The sequence below is a fragment of the Amblyomma americanum genome, chromosome 11 (genome assembly GCF_052857255.1).
Source record: "Amblyomma americanum isolate KBUSLIRL-KWMA chromosome 11, ASM5285725v1, whole genome shotgun sequence".
Taxonomy (NCBI): Eukaryota; Metazoa; Arthropoda; class Arachnida; order Ixodida; family Ixodidae; genus Amblyomma; species Amblyomma americanum.
The window spans coordinates 57,413,132-57,426,739 of NC_135507.1; the positions used below are offsets into that span (position 1 = coordinate 57,413,132).

At 52.4% G+C, this 13,608-nt stretch overlaps 1 protein-coding gene across 1 annotated transcript; it reads left to right on the forward strand.

The window, feature by feature from the left end:
• The first annotated feature begins 5,468 nt into the window (after positions 1 to 5,468).
• On the forward strand, positions 5,469 to 7,567 carry LOC144109649 (uncharacterized). Its single transcript, XM_077642461.1, has 3 exons — positions 5,469 to 6,264; positions 7,170 to 7,289; positions 7,392 to 7,567. The coding sequence occupies exons 1-3, from the start codon at positions 5,469 to 5,471 to the stop codon at positions 7,565 to 7,567; spliced, it is 1,092 nt and encodes a 363-aa protein (XP_077498587.1).
• The last annotated feature ends 6,041 nt before the right edge of the window (positions 7,568 to 13,608 follow it).

The following is a 13,608-nucleotide window of genomic DNA, read 5'->3' on the forward strand; positions in this document are numbered from 1 at the left end:
CCAGTTTAGCCCTACCTGATCAAAAGGAAACATTCTTACAGAAGATTAAAAAAAGAAGAACATAGTGCTAGACATTTCTTCACATTTAAGAAACGCGTTCGACGTTCTCAACCACCGCACCCTTCTTCAGAATCAGGAATAGTGTGGCTTCCGTGGCAAATTTATTTCTTTAATATACCTTGGCTTTGACAACATCGCTCACAATTAGACGACTTTCGTAGGCAACTCGGCCCTAAATACGGCAGCTTCGGGGGTTCCTAGAGGAAGCATTTTAGATCCATTCTTGCTCTTAATTTATGTTAATAATGTGTTAATATTGAATTATTTGCTTACTGCACTATGTATACACCTCGTGGTACATGTATCCGGATCACGAGAGGGAAATAACTAGAAGACTAAGAATGGGGTGGAGCGCGTATGGCAGGTTCTCTCAGATCATGAATGGGAGCTTACCAATATTCTTCGAAAGAAAATTATACAACCGCTGTATTTTACCGGTACTCACCGACGGGGCGGAAACGTGGAGGCTAGCGAAAACGCTTCAGCTTAAGTTAAGCACAACGCAGCGAGCCATGGAAAGAAAAATGATATTGTAACGTTAAGAGGCCGGAAGTGGGCAGAGTGGGTGAGCGAACAAACGCGTAGTAATGGCATCCTAGTCGAAATCAAGAGGAAGAAGTGGGCTTGGGCAGGGCATGTAATGCGAAATCAAGATAACCGCTGGTCCTTAAGGGTAACGGAGTGGATTCCAAGAGAAGGCAACCATAGCAGGGGACGGCAGAAGGTTAGGTGGGCGGATGAGATTAACAAGTTCGCAGGCATAGGGTGGTGCACCTGGCAAACGACACGGTTAATTGGAGAGACACGGAAGAGGCCTTTGCCCTGCAGTGGGCGTAGTCAGGCTGATGACTATGACTACGCATGCCGGTAAATCATGGTGGTCCACGGTGGAACTGGCATGACCTGCCTAGCATACCCAAATTATTCGCGCGTGCCAAGTGCTCTCTGTGTGAGTGGTGAGGCTTCGCTGGGAATAACTGCATAACAAAGGACAGCGAGGAGCCAATGCACAATTTATATCGCTCTTTTGTTTCCACTTTCCCTGCGAATTGAGCCGCTAAGAGGAGCCGCGGATTCTTATCATCATCAACATAAGCCTGACTACACGCAATACAGGGCAAAGGCCTCTCCCATGTCTTTCCAGTTAACCCTCTCCTTTGCCAGCTGCGGCCACCCTATGCCTGCAAACTTCCTAATCTCATCAACCCACCTAACATTCTGCCGTCCCTTGCTACGCTTGCGTTCTCTTGGAATGCACTCCGTTACCCTTAAGGACCAGCAGTTATCTTGCCTTCGCAGTACATGCCCTGCCCAAGCCCATTTATACCTCCTGAAAGTAGCAGCTTGCAAATGGCCAAATGCGAACCTTTCTCGCGTGTCGAAAGCAGACTGCGCGAGTTATTCTACACATTGGGAAACTTGTAACAGCTGAAAAAAAATGGCAGATAGAAGTCGAACAAGACCGCACTTGGTGAGAAGTTGGCGAGCAACGCTTCGGACATCCCCAAGTTTTCAACGGAGTCGCAGGCACGCTCGTAGGGTGGCTTCGCCACGTTTCAGCAACGTTTTTTAGCTTTGTACGGCTGCAAAGAAAGAGGCTACCGGGCGGCGCAGACTACAGACGGGTATTTTTCCAAATTTACACATACTAAACAAGATGTTTCCGACACAATACAGAGCCACATGCCCGTGATGCGGGGCGGTACCAACGCTGTACCACATCACATGGGAGTGTGAGCGAAACATAAAATTCCACCAACACAAACACACAAGTGCGGAGCAATGGGAGAGCCGGCTCGTCAGCAGCGAGCTCACGGTCCAAAGGACCCGGGTGCAGCACGCTTACGAGGCAGCGCGGCTCAGCGGAGCCCTGGAATGAGGGCTCGACCTTGCGAAGACGGGATCCGGGATCGCCTGATATGAAGCCGACGCGGATCCTGCTGCCGCCGAACTACGCAAATGTTCAATAAAAGTTTTTCACTCACTCACTCACGGCTGCGGTCAAAGCTTTGCCACATAACAAATGTCTCTTGTAAGGTTGTCTTCAATGCAGAGCACTTATGTAGTTAGGTAAACGGGTACGCCTGACTCCCGACTACCAAAAACAGGCTCTCATAAGTGCTGAAGTTCCTTTTTTTTTCTTTTTGCACACAGCCAATATTTGAATCAATTTAGCATTCCTCTTGTAGAGTCTGTTTTCTCGACTGAGCTGGCATTACTGGGGTGAAATATTGAAAACCAGAAATGAATCGGATAATCTAGCTTGGCTTGCAGAGAACCATCCGTAGTTTTGAGCACTAAACCCAGAAAATAGAATTTTGATGCATGGCGCACAAAAAAAATCAGAAAACGAATGTTGAAATTTCGTTCGCTACCTAGCTTGAACGAGTTGTCCTTTGAAGATGTTATAAATCATTCACATATTTACGCAGTTCATTTCAGTAACCTAATCCATATGTGCCTGGTCATATAGTTCGCTCGCTGTCTCTTTCTTGGGATGTACGCAATTCCAACAGTGTTTTTCCTAAGCTTGACAAAACGTATTGTTTTCGCATGTCTTTCATTGTCGCTAACCTGATCTTTTAACTTGTCTTACCTGCATTACGTTTTCGACTTTCTGTGCACCATTCTTCTCCCCAGCTACTGCGTCCTGCAATTATGCTTTTCCTGTTTTGCCTCTGTTTATCCTCTGTTTTCCACTGTGTGTTTTGTAGGGGGCACGAAGCCTGAAAATCGTTTTCAGACAAAAAGGGACCCACACGTAACTATGTCCGGTCCATATAGCTGCAGTATCAGTCCTTTCCTGCACATGTAGCACCCTTGAACGCGATAAACCGAATGCGCAGTTCTCCCTCCAGATGTGCAGCCTCCGTCAAAGGATTGGAGCCCATGGGGTCTGCTTCTGAGCCACTCTGTGCGGTTCGTTATGCATCTCCAGCGTTGGAACTTTCCTGAGCATAAGAGGATTTGTGGTCCTGCCTCCTCCATGGTTATGACTTCCACGAATGCTACCGGAGTCCCAGTACAAGGCTTAGAAGCAAACTTCCGGCGCTCAAAACTTCTGACAAAGGCTTACGTGTTTCCGTACAGTTTATGAGGCTGGCATATCCTGGATGCTTGCATTTCAAGAATGCTGCTTGTCAAGTTGTTTCTGAAGGATTTGTCGTAATGAAGTTGACAAAACATGAGCTGGTTGAACTTAAGGCGATCGGAATTAAATACTCTGGAATCATTTCTTAGGTTTTGACAGTCTCATCGCATATAGAGCAGCTGTTTTGGCCGCGACATTTTCGACTGTGTTATTTACGTATCACAGTTTGCAAATAATAACTGGTATTTAAATAACAGTAGTTGACCTATGTAGAAGCATGTCAAGCGGGCATATTGCTAACAGGCGTTCTGAACTACAGACAATGCTCCTGGCTGCTGTTGCGATTGCTCTGGCGTCTTATTACTTAGGTTTGTAAAGGACGCGTCAGTCTGCAGTGAAGGTCAAATTCAATAAAACAATCCCCACATGACAACACTATAACACACAGCAACAGTGGGCGCCTAGCGCCTGAATTTTGTGCGGGAAAGCTGATGGAGACTTTAGTGTGAGACAGGCTGTCCGAGTTTGAAAAACCAAAATGTGTTCGCAGGCACCATGTTTGGGTCCCGCCCGCACCAGTCCGCACAATATGTCCTGCTTCAGTAAGACACGATTTGACGCTGGCTTTCGACAATGTAACACATGACATAATTTTGCCGCACCTTTCCCAAACCAACTGTGAACACAACACGTTTCAGTACATTAGGCAATTCTTCTCCGCCCGACAATCGTATATTCGGGTACACAATGAAGAACACGGCCTCTACTAATTAGGTACGAGAGGTACCCCGCGGGTCGCGGCCCTCTCACCCCTACTATTCAATTTGGCAAGATGAAACTTCCGGCACAGCTAGAGAGTGTCGAAAGCATTGAGCACGCGCTACACCCCGACGACATCATCATCTGGGCTAAGCACGGATCAGTAGAAGACATTGAAGCCAACCTGCAACAAGCGGTGGAGATTGTGGACGCTTACGCCCGCCTCTGCGGCCTTGAATGCGCTTCGGCCCAATCGGAATTTGTGCACATTCGACCCTCGCCGAATCGAACTGTCCCTAGCGAGTGGACCCATCCCAGAACACGCTGAGATCAGAGAACTGGATCTCTTTATCAATAAACACCGCCGTGTCGACATAACACTGGCCAGACTGCGCAAGGTGGGGGACCAGGTTGGCCGCATGATCCGCCAGGCTTCCAATAACCGCGGGGGGTTACGGTGCAAAGATGCCTTGCGGCTGGCGCAGGCATTCGTAACCAGTCGAATCTTGTACTCCTTACCTTCACCTTCGGAAATGTGACGAGAAAGTCCTTGAGGTGCTTCTCAAGAATTAAACGCGTGCTCTCGACCTCACGGTCCCCACGTCCAACCAGCGCCTCCTGGGCCTGGGGATGGCCAACACCTCTATGGAGCTCCGAGAAGTACACTTGACAAACCGCTGTACAAGGCTCTTAATGACGCCGTCGGGACGCCGCCTGCTTGCCCGACTTCACATCCACCATTCAACACTAACGGAAGAGCGCGTGCGCATCCCCGAAATCTGGAGATACGCCCTGCACGTGCGCCCTCTTCCGGCCAACATGTCACGAGACAACCACAGTGGCCGGCACCTTGTGTGGGAGGAAACCCTGGCACACTGATATGGAAACAAACACGGAGTATTTTACGCGGACGCCACCGGCCCACATCATGGGGGTTGGTACACGGCCGTAGTCGTCCACCAAAACACCGCAGTGAACAGCCTTACGTTCAAAGCACAAGGTATTACTCACGCGTAAGAGGTGGCAATCGCGCTCGCCGCCGCCGATACGGACTCACGAGTCATTATTATCGATTGGCGAGGGGCCTGCAGGAACATCGAAAGGGGCTTTATTCCCTATTTGGCATACCCAATACTTCAGCAGAGGAGTTATCTTTGGGCTCTCGCGTCTCGCACAATAGTGTGTACCCCCGCGCAAACGGGTCTTGAGGGCAACGAAGCGGCCGAGGCCGCTGCCCGCGCGCTCACTCTTGGGGCATCGCTCTCGCCTCCCCCTGATGCGGACTCCGACCCCAATCCGGCTTTTACCTTCAAGGAAATCATCCAATATTGTTAAGGTACGCGGTCGTGAAGCGAACACGACGTTGTTGTGTCGCTGGGCAGTCGAAGACGAGGACGCTGCCGCTAGTGCTTGAGTGACCCGTTTTCTGGTGTGTCTTCTGTGTACTGCCTATCGTTCCTGCTGCTGAACTAACCTCGTAATGCTTGGGGGAGGTTGTGCTGGGTACTACACCACGCCCTGGACCTCCGCAGCGGTCGTCATGTGAGAATCCATCGCTATGCCGTCCAACGCACCTCCAGCCACAGCGTCAACCCCAGCGCCGACCGTTGTCGTGGCACAGCCTCGCGACCCGGGCACCTATTGTGGCACCGATGACGTCGATGTTGAAGACTGGCTAGCCATGTATGAGAGTGTGAGTAAGCCCAAGCGATGGGACGCGACCCTCATGCTTGCTAACGTCATCTTCTACTTGGCGGGCACGGCGCGCATCTGGTTTGGGACGCATGAGGAAGAACTTAACTCTTGGGACACCTGTAAGCAGAAGCTGCGCCACTTATTTGGCAAGCCAATTGGACGCAAGCTCGGCGCCAAAAAAGACCTCGCTTCTCGAGCTCAGTCGTCCACCGAGTCTTACATCTCTTACATCCAGGACGTCCTCGCTCTTTGCCGTAAGGTAGACAGTGCCATGTCAGAGACAGACAACGTGGGCCACATACTCAAGGGGATCGCGGACGTTGCTTTTAACTTGCTCCTCTGCAAAGACTGCACAACTGTCGACTCTGTCCTCCGGGTATGCCGGCAGTTTGAGCAAGCCGAACACCGCCGCATTGCTCCCCGTTTCGACTGCCTTCCGAACACGCCGGCCACATCCTCCTGCAAAGACCTGCGAACACTGCAAGAGCCGTCTCATCCAGCCAATTTAACCAGAATTTTACGGAGGGAACTGGAGGCTATGACTCCCATCGCCTTCACCCCTCATCCGCCTGACGCTACGATTGCTCTGATCCAGGCCGTTGTTCGCCAGGAGTTCGCGAACGCGGGTCTCAATTCTGGACAGCCCTCTTCGTCGTACTGTATGCCAACCATCGCTCCGTTGGTTGCTGCTGCTTCACCGACTCCGGCCATCCAGCTGCATTACCGTACCGGAATCATGCGGACTGGCGAACCTCAGACGACCGGCCTATCTGCTTCACCTGCTCGCGTGTCGGCCACATTTCCCGCCACTGCCGCAGCCGCTGGCTTTCCCTACCTCGCCATAGCTCTAACTATGATCGTCGTGCCGACAACGGACCTCGTACTGATTACGATCGTCGAGCTGACTACGGACCGCGCCAGATGTCTCCCCGCCCCGAGTTTTCACACGCCAACGACACTCCGACCCCACGCAGGTACAGCCGCTCGCCTTCACCTCAGATTCATCGCTCCCGTTCGCCGCAACTTCGACGCCCGTCCACTCCGCCCTTACCTGGCTTTCATTCTGAAAACTAGCCAATGCAGCTCCCGGAGGTGACGTTGCATTGACGGCCCGGCGCGAAAATCCTCTCCTGACCTTCGCTCCTCGCTGCAACCTTCTCGATATCTGCGTGGACGGGGCACCAGTTAAAGCTCTGATTGACACTGGCGCTCAAATTTCTGTCTTGAGCTCTTACTTTCGCCGTCTTTTGAAGAAGGTTGTGACACCCGCCGTTTCCTCAGCCGTTCCCGTCGCCGACGGCGGTGCTGCTGCCGTCATTGGAATGTGCACTGCGCGTGTTTGCATTGCCGGGCGTACTACAGCTGTCCTGCTCACTGTGCTCGACCACTGCCCCCCCCCCCAATGTGATCCTCGACATCAACTTTTTAATAACCTACGCAGCGCTAATCGATTGCTCCATTGGCCTTCTTCATTTGGACCTTCCGATCTGCTCTGAAAGCGCCGATTTCAAGCCGCCCCGCTTACGTACCGCTCAATTTACTCGCCTGCCGCGCGATTCTGCAGTCTATGTTCCAATGTTCCCGGTTCCTCCCGTTCCTGATGGTGCCTACGTCACTTACCCGGTCAAGGACGTTGTCCTTCAGCGAAATGTCATCCTTCCACACACCGTCCTGACCGTCATCGGTAACCGCACCTACCTTTCGTTTCTCAACTTCAGCCTCTCTATTCAATTTTTACCGTGTGGAATCGCACTCGTTGAACTATTTCTGTTGGCCGAATGCGCAGTTTCTGCTCTCACAGCTGAGCCTCAATCTGGTCTCCCTAATTCCCGCTCGGCAACTTCACTTCCGGACCTTATTTCTGCTATGTTCGCGGCTGATTTGCCACCTGACCACGCCAGTGCGCTCTCCACCCTGTTGGGTTCCTACAGTGACGTTCTCTCGGCCAAACTACCGTCGTGATCCATCACATAAATACGGGCGATGCCAGCCCCATACTCAGAAGGCCCTATCGTGTTTCCCTTTCTGAGCGCCATGTCACCCAGACGGAGGTGGACAAGATGCTGGCGAACAACATTATCGAGCCTTCTAGCAGTTCGTGGGCGTCCCCTGTTGTGTTGGTCAAAAGAAAGATGGAAGTTGGTGCTTCTGCGTCGACTATCGCCATCTTAATAACAAAGAAAGACGTCTATCCTCCTCCGAGAATTGATGACGTCTTCGACTGCCTACATGGTGCCAGCTATTTTTCTTCTATTGATCTCCGTTCAGGCTACTGGCAAACTGCTGTTGACCAACGGGATCGTGAGAGGACAGCCTTTGTCACTTCCCATGGCCTGTACCAATTCAAAGTCATGCCTTTCGGCCTCTGCAACGCTCCTGCCACCTTTGAGCGTATGATGGACTCGCTCCTGCGTGAATTCAAATGGACGACGTGCTTGTGCTACCTGGATGACGTTGTCGTTTTATCCCCCACTTTCGAAAGCCACCTACACCGTGTTTCTACAATCCTTTCCGTCTTCCGCCGCGCCGGCCTCCAACTCAACTCCAAGAAATGCAGCTTCGGCCAGCGCCAAATCAAGGTCCTCAGCCACTTGGTCGATGCTTCTGGTTTCAAGCCCGACCCTGACAAAATTCGTGCCGTCCGCGAGTTCCCACCCCCCGTTCCTCGAGCGATGTGCGCAGTTTCCCCGGGCTCTGCTCGTATTTCCGCCGGTTTATCCCGAACATCGCCGACACGGCCCGTCCCCTTACCTCCCTCCTGAAGGACGATGTGCCTTTCTCCTGGGGCCTTGACCAAGCTAGCGCCTTAACCGCACTTCTTGCGGCCCTCACTACTCCACCTGTTCTCGCCCATTTCCACCCTTCTGCGCCTACAGAACTTCGCACCGACGCCAGTGGCCATGGTATTGGGGCCATCTTTGCGCAGCGCCAGCACCACTATCGTGTCCTTGCTTACGCCAGCCGCCTGCTATCTCCCTCTGAACGTAACTATTTCATCAATGAGCGGCAGTGCCTTGCACTTGTTTGGGCGTTAACAAAATTCCGCCCTCACTTGTTTGGCCTGCTCTTCTGCGTCGTTACTGACCACATCCCAAGCAGCACAAGAAGTTGGCCCAACATTGGAACTGTATTGGCAAAGCTGGCCCTAGAAGGGACCAGGATGGAACCATCCAGTTGCAATATTAGGCCAATGACCTGTGCTGCTTGGGATGCATTATGCTAGCTCTCCTCTCTTAAAGACCCCACAGGCTGACTAGGTCGCTGGGCCTTGCGCTTGCAGGAATAAACATTTACTGTCGTCTACAAGTTGGCCAGTTGCACCAAAATGCTGACTCTTTGTCCTGCCATCCTGTCAATCTTCATTCCCACGACCATGATACCGACGATTGTGTTTTGTATATCTCGGACTTTCTACACATAGACGACGAGCAGCACCGTGATCCGCCTCTGCGCCCTCTAATCGACCGTCTCCGAAGCGGCACTTTCGATCCTGACCTGAGCCTGTTCGTGCTGCATCAGGATATTATCTACCGTCGCAATATGCACCCTGATGGCGCCGACCTCTTGCTCGTCGTCCCGACGCATCTCCGCCCCACGGTCCTTGCCCAGCTTCATGACGCACCTACTGCAGGACACCTCGGCGTGTCCCGCACGTACGACAGCGTGCGCCGGCGGTTCTTCTGGACTGGCCTTTACCGCTCTGTCCGCGGTTACGTTGCTGCCTGCGATCAATGTCAGCGCCGGAAAACGCCCCCGCTCCAGCCTAGTGACCCGCTTCAGCCCATCGACATTCCGACTGAGCCATTTTTCCGTGTTGGTCTCGATCTGCTCGGGCCTTTTCCCACATCCACTTCCAGGGACAAGTGGATTGCCGTTGCGACCGATTACACTACGCAGTACGCTATCACGCGCGCTATCCCGACCAGCTGTGCTTCCGATGTCGCCGACTTTCTCCTCCATGACGTCGCCCTGCTTCATGGCGCTCCTCGCCATCTCCTTACAGATCGAGGCCCCCTGCTTTCTTTCTAAAGTGGTCCACGACCTTCCGCTCCTGCTCCACCCGTCACAAGGTTACGACGGCCTACCATCCCTAAACAAATTGTCTTACTCAGCGCCCAAACCGCACCCTGACGGATATGCTGTGCACGTATGTTTCCGACCACCATCGTGACTGGGACGTCAGTTCACCCTTTGTGACATTCGCCTACAATTCCTCACGCCATGATACCACCGGATACTCCCCCTTCTACCTGCTTTTTGGCCGCGACCCGTTGCTACCCTTCGAGAGCTTACTGCCCTCTGACCGTTCTACTAGCAGTTATGCTTGTGAGGCCATTGCCCGTGCTGACGCCGCCCGCCAAATTGCTAGGGATCGTCTCCACGCTTCTCAAACCGCTCAAAAACGTCGTTACGACCTTCATCATCGTGACGTCCATTACTCTCCCGGCTCCCTGGTACTCCTCTGGCTCCCTGCACGCCATGTGGGACTGAGTGAGAAGCTCCTGCCTCGTTACGTCGGTCCTTACCGCGTATTGAGGCAACTGGGCGATGTGACCTATGAACTCACGCCGCTGCACCCCCACTCTCCTTCCGTGGCCCCCTCTACACAGCTTGTGCTCGCCGCCCGTCTTAAACCCTACCACACTCACCCACCCCCCTAGGCCTCCCCGGGTGTGTGCCTTCTCCAGCGGGGCGGAGGAGGGGGGTAGTGTTACGGTACGCAGTCGCCAAGCGAAGACGACGTTGTTGTGTCGCTGAGTAGTCGACGAAGACGAAGACGCTGCCGCTAGTGCTTGAGTGACCCGGCAACGTCTGAGTGACCCGTTTTCTGGTGTCTTCTGTGTACGGCCTATTGTTCCTGCTGCTGAATTAACCTCGTAATAATATTGCCAATTCAGCCATGCAATTTTTCCTAAGCCCTGAAATGGCCTCAAGAAGGCGGAGGAAGGCTTACTGCTTCGCCTTTATACTAAAACACTGCTGTGCCTGGCAGTCATCAAACATTTCGACCCCTCATGCGCAGGGGAATGCCGGCTCTGTAAGGAAAATTATTCGGACATTTACCGCATGGTGTGGGCATGCCAATCAACCCTGCACCTTCCCCCTATCCCCAACCCAACCCGGGAAGACTCGGAGGCGGCCCTGCTCGGCTGCTCTGACCTGGCGAGCCAAAATTCCCTAGTCGGGCGCGCCTGAGCAGCAGCTACAGCCAATGGGCTCCTGAAAGGAACAACCCACCTAGCGTTTGTAAGGAACGGCCCCGTAAGTACCGCTCCACTCGCTCCCTGTACATATTTGAATATAATTTTTTTCAGTCAGTCAGTCAGTCAGTCAATTAGTACGACCTTACCGCCCCCAGACCGGGCATTCCGACGACCTTCAGACGACCATTACGGCCAAACCGTTTGCCGCCGGGGGTTATGGATGGTGTCAAGCAATTCGTCGTGTTGTTATGCAGACGTTTATAATTTTATTCACTGATATAACGAGGAAATATACTGGATATAGTGAAGGTGGCTGTAAATCGCGATAATAGTGCAAAATCCAAGAGGTACATGGCGTTTCTTGTGTTTTAGAATTAGGGTGCCTCGATGACCAGCGCCGCTTTCAGGGAGAATACACCTGTCTCGACGGAGGCATGTTGGGCCCCCTCTCCGTTCGGCTGCCTTGAACGCAATGCGGCAGCCTGTTTTGAAAAGAAAACTGCCGCTACCACATAGAATTTACAAATTTGGTGTCCTGCCAAGACAGGGTGATTCAAGAGATTATTTAAACAGTGTACCTGATTTAGTTACGCTGAAATATATCATCTTCCGCAGCTAATGTACCGAGAAACTAGCCGCCTTGCGAATATTTGTTACATTCATGCAACGGGCGTGACATGCTACAGTGCAGTCTGTTGACTCGGCTTCCAATATACCTGGATATAGCTGCCACATTTACTTATTCCGAGCTGCATTTGCATATTTGTCAAAAACCTCCACTGAGACAACTGTTCCTTCGCCATTAAATCAAGCGCGAGAAGTCGCATTTGGCGGCTGATAAAATTTTATTAATTATGACCATGCAAAGTTAAAACAGGGTATTGTACTTTCGGTCCCAGTAAGTACTGCTCTGGAATAAACGCGTTTTGCATGTCTTAGCTTGCATAATTTGGATCTATCTATATGCTGTGGTTTTCCAGCCTTCTTGCTGGATCTGCGATTCCTGCTGTTTCGAAGCGAAAGCTTTTACTACGGCGCGGTTCGGGTATCCAACCATATAAGAGAAAGATACTGCGCCATTTCCTTCTACCCCCCCCCCCCCCCCCGTAAAAAAAGAAACAATTATACGCCAGAGTGATTTCGCCGTCGGCGCACGCTTGACCTTGAACGTCCTTGCTGCGCCGCTGCGATAGCAACGCATCAAGGGACATCGCCGCGCCGCCGAGCCGAGTCGTCTCCGTCGCTGCGCCGGGCTCCACAACCACGGAGCGGCTGCTGCCTGACCACGTGATCTTGCCGAGCAGACGCGGCTTGGCGTCTATAATGTTGAGTGCGTTCCGCACACTGGATAGGCAGCGCGCCCACCCTGCCGCCCTGCCAGGTAACAGTAAATGGTTGATCGCAAGAGGTTGGTCACCCAATAAACGCTGCGGCCTATTGCTGCAGTGCTGCGTGTCTGTCACAACGTTGTCAGCACTAATGCATGCAGCCCAAATCTCTCTCTCTGTCACCACCGCACGTACTCTACATCAAAGTGCGAATGAGGTGTCCCACTGACCCAGGGAGCCAGTTATGCGTCCTTCCTTTCCTCAAAATCAAAAGCGTCTAGAATGTCAACGCTAACGCCAAATGAACGCTGACAGCTTTTGCTTCGTATATCCTAGATTTGCTGAGCAATCTGCAGCTTAACTTACGTCTGCACGTGCTATTCCGAGCAAAGCGAAATAGCCGCTGTCCTTTTCTGATGTTGGACCGTTATGGACTGTTATGGTCGCCGCTGCGGCCTCCAATGCTCTCCCCAAAAGCATGAATTTGTGCACATACGCCTCTCACCAAAGTGCCCAGTCAAAATAGCATTCTCTCTTGAGACATGTCCAGTCCCTGAAAATACCAGTCCCTGAGCTCTTTTTACAACACAGACAGTCATAAATGGCATTGGCCAAACTCGGTAAGGTGGGGGACAAGGTGGGCTGGATGGTCCGCCGAGTTTTTTTTTTTTTTGGTTTAACGTCCCAAAGCGACTCATGCTATGTGGGACGCAGTAGTGAATGGCTCCGCAAATTTCGACCACCTGGGGTTCTTTAACGTGCACTGACATCGCACAGCACACGGGTCTCTAGAATTTCGCTTCCATCGAAATTCGACCGCCGCTACCAGGATCGAACCCGCGTCTTTCGGGCCAGCAGCCGAGCGCCATAACCACTCAGCCACCGCGGCGGCTCGGCCCGTCGAGTTTTAACAAGCGCGGGGGTTACGATGCAAGGACGCCTTACGGCAGGCGCATGCCTTTGTAACCAGTCGAATTCCACATCCGAGTCGATCCGTACCTCCACTCGATGTCATCCCCCGCAAAATTATTAGGCGACCTATTGACATCCCCGTGAAGACCTCCAACCAGCGCCTCCTAGGGCTGGGCATGGTGAACACATTTCGGGAGCTCTGGGAAGCTCATTTGACTTACCAATTTACACGTCTCTCGAACCATCGTCGGGTCGCCGTCTCCTTGCGACACTACACATTAAACACAACACTCTCATTGAAGAGCGCGTCCGTATTCCATCCCAGTGCAGATGCGCCCTCCACGTGTGCCATATTCCCGCGAACATGAACTGTGAGGTATATAATGGTCCCCGCAGGCGCGGACCGAAACCCCGGCCCGCCAATATGGATCGAAACACGGCGTATTCTACGTGGATGCCCGCAGAGTGGGCGGGGCCAGTGCGAAAAAGAGTCGTCGTCTGAGGAACACATTCGTAAGCTTGGTTGAATATAGCCAAGTGTTTTTTTCCCCCAGTACTC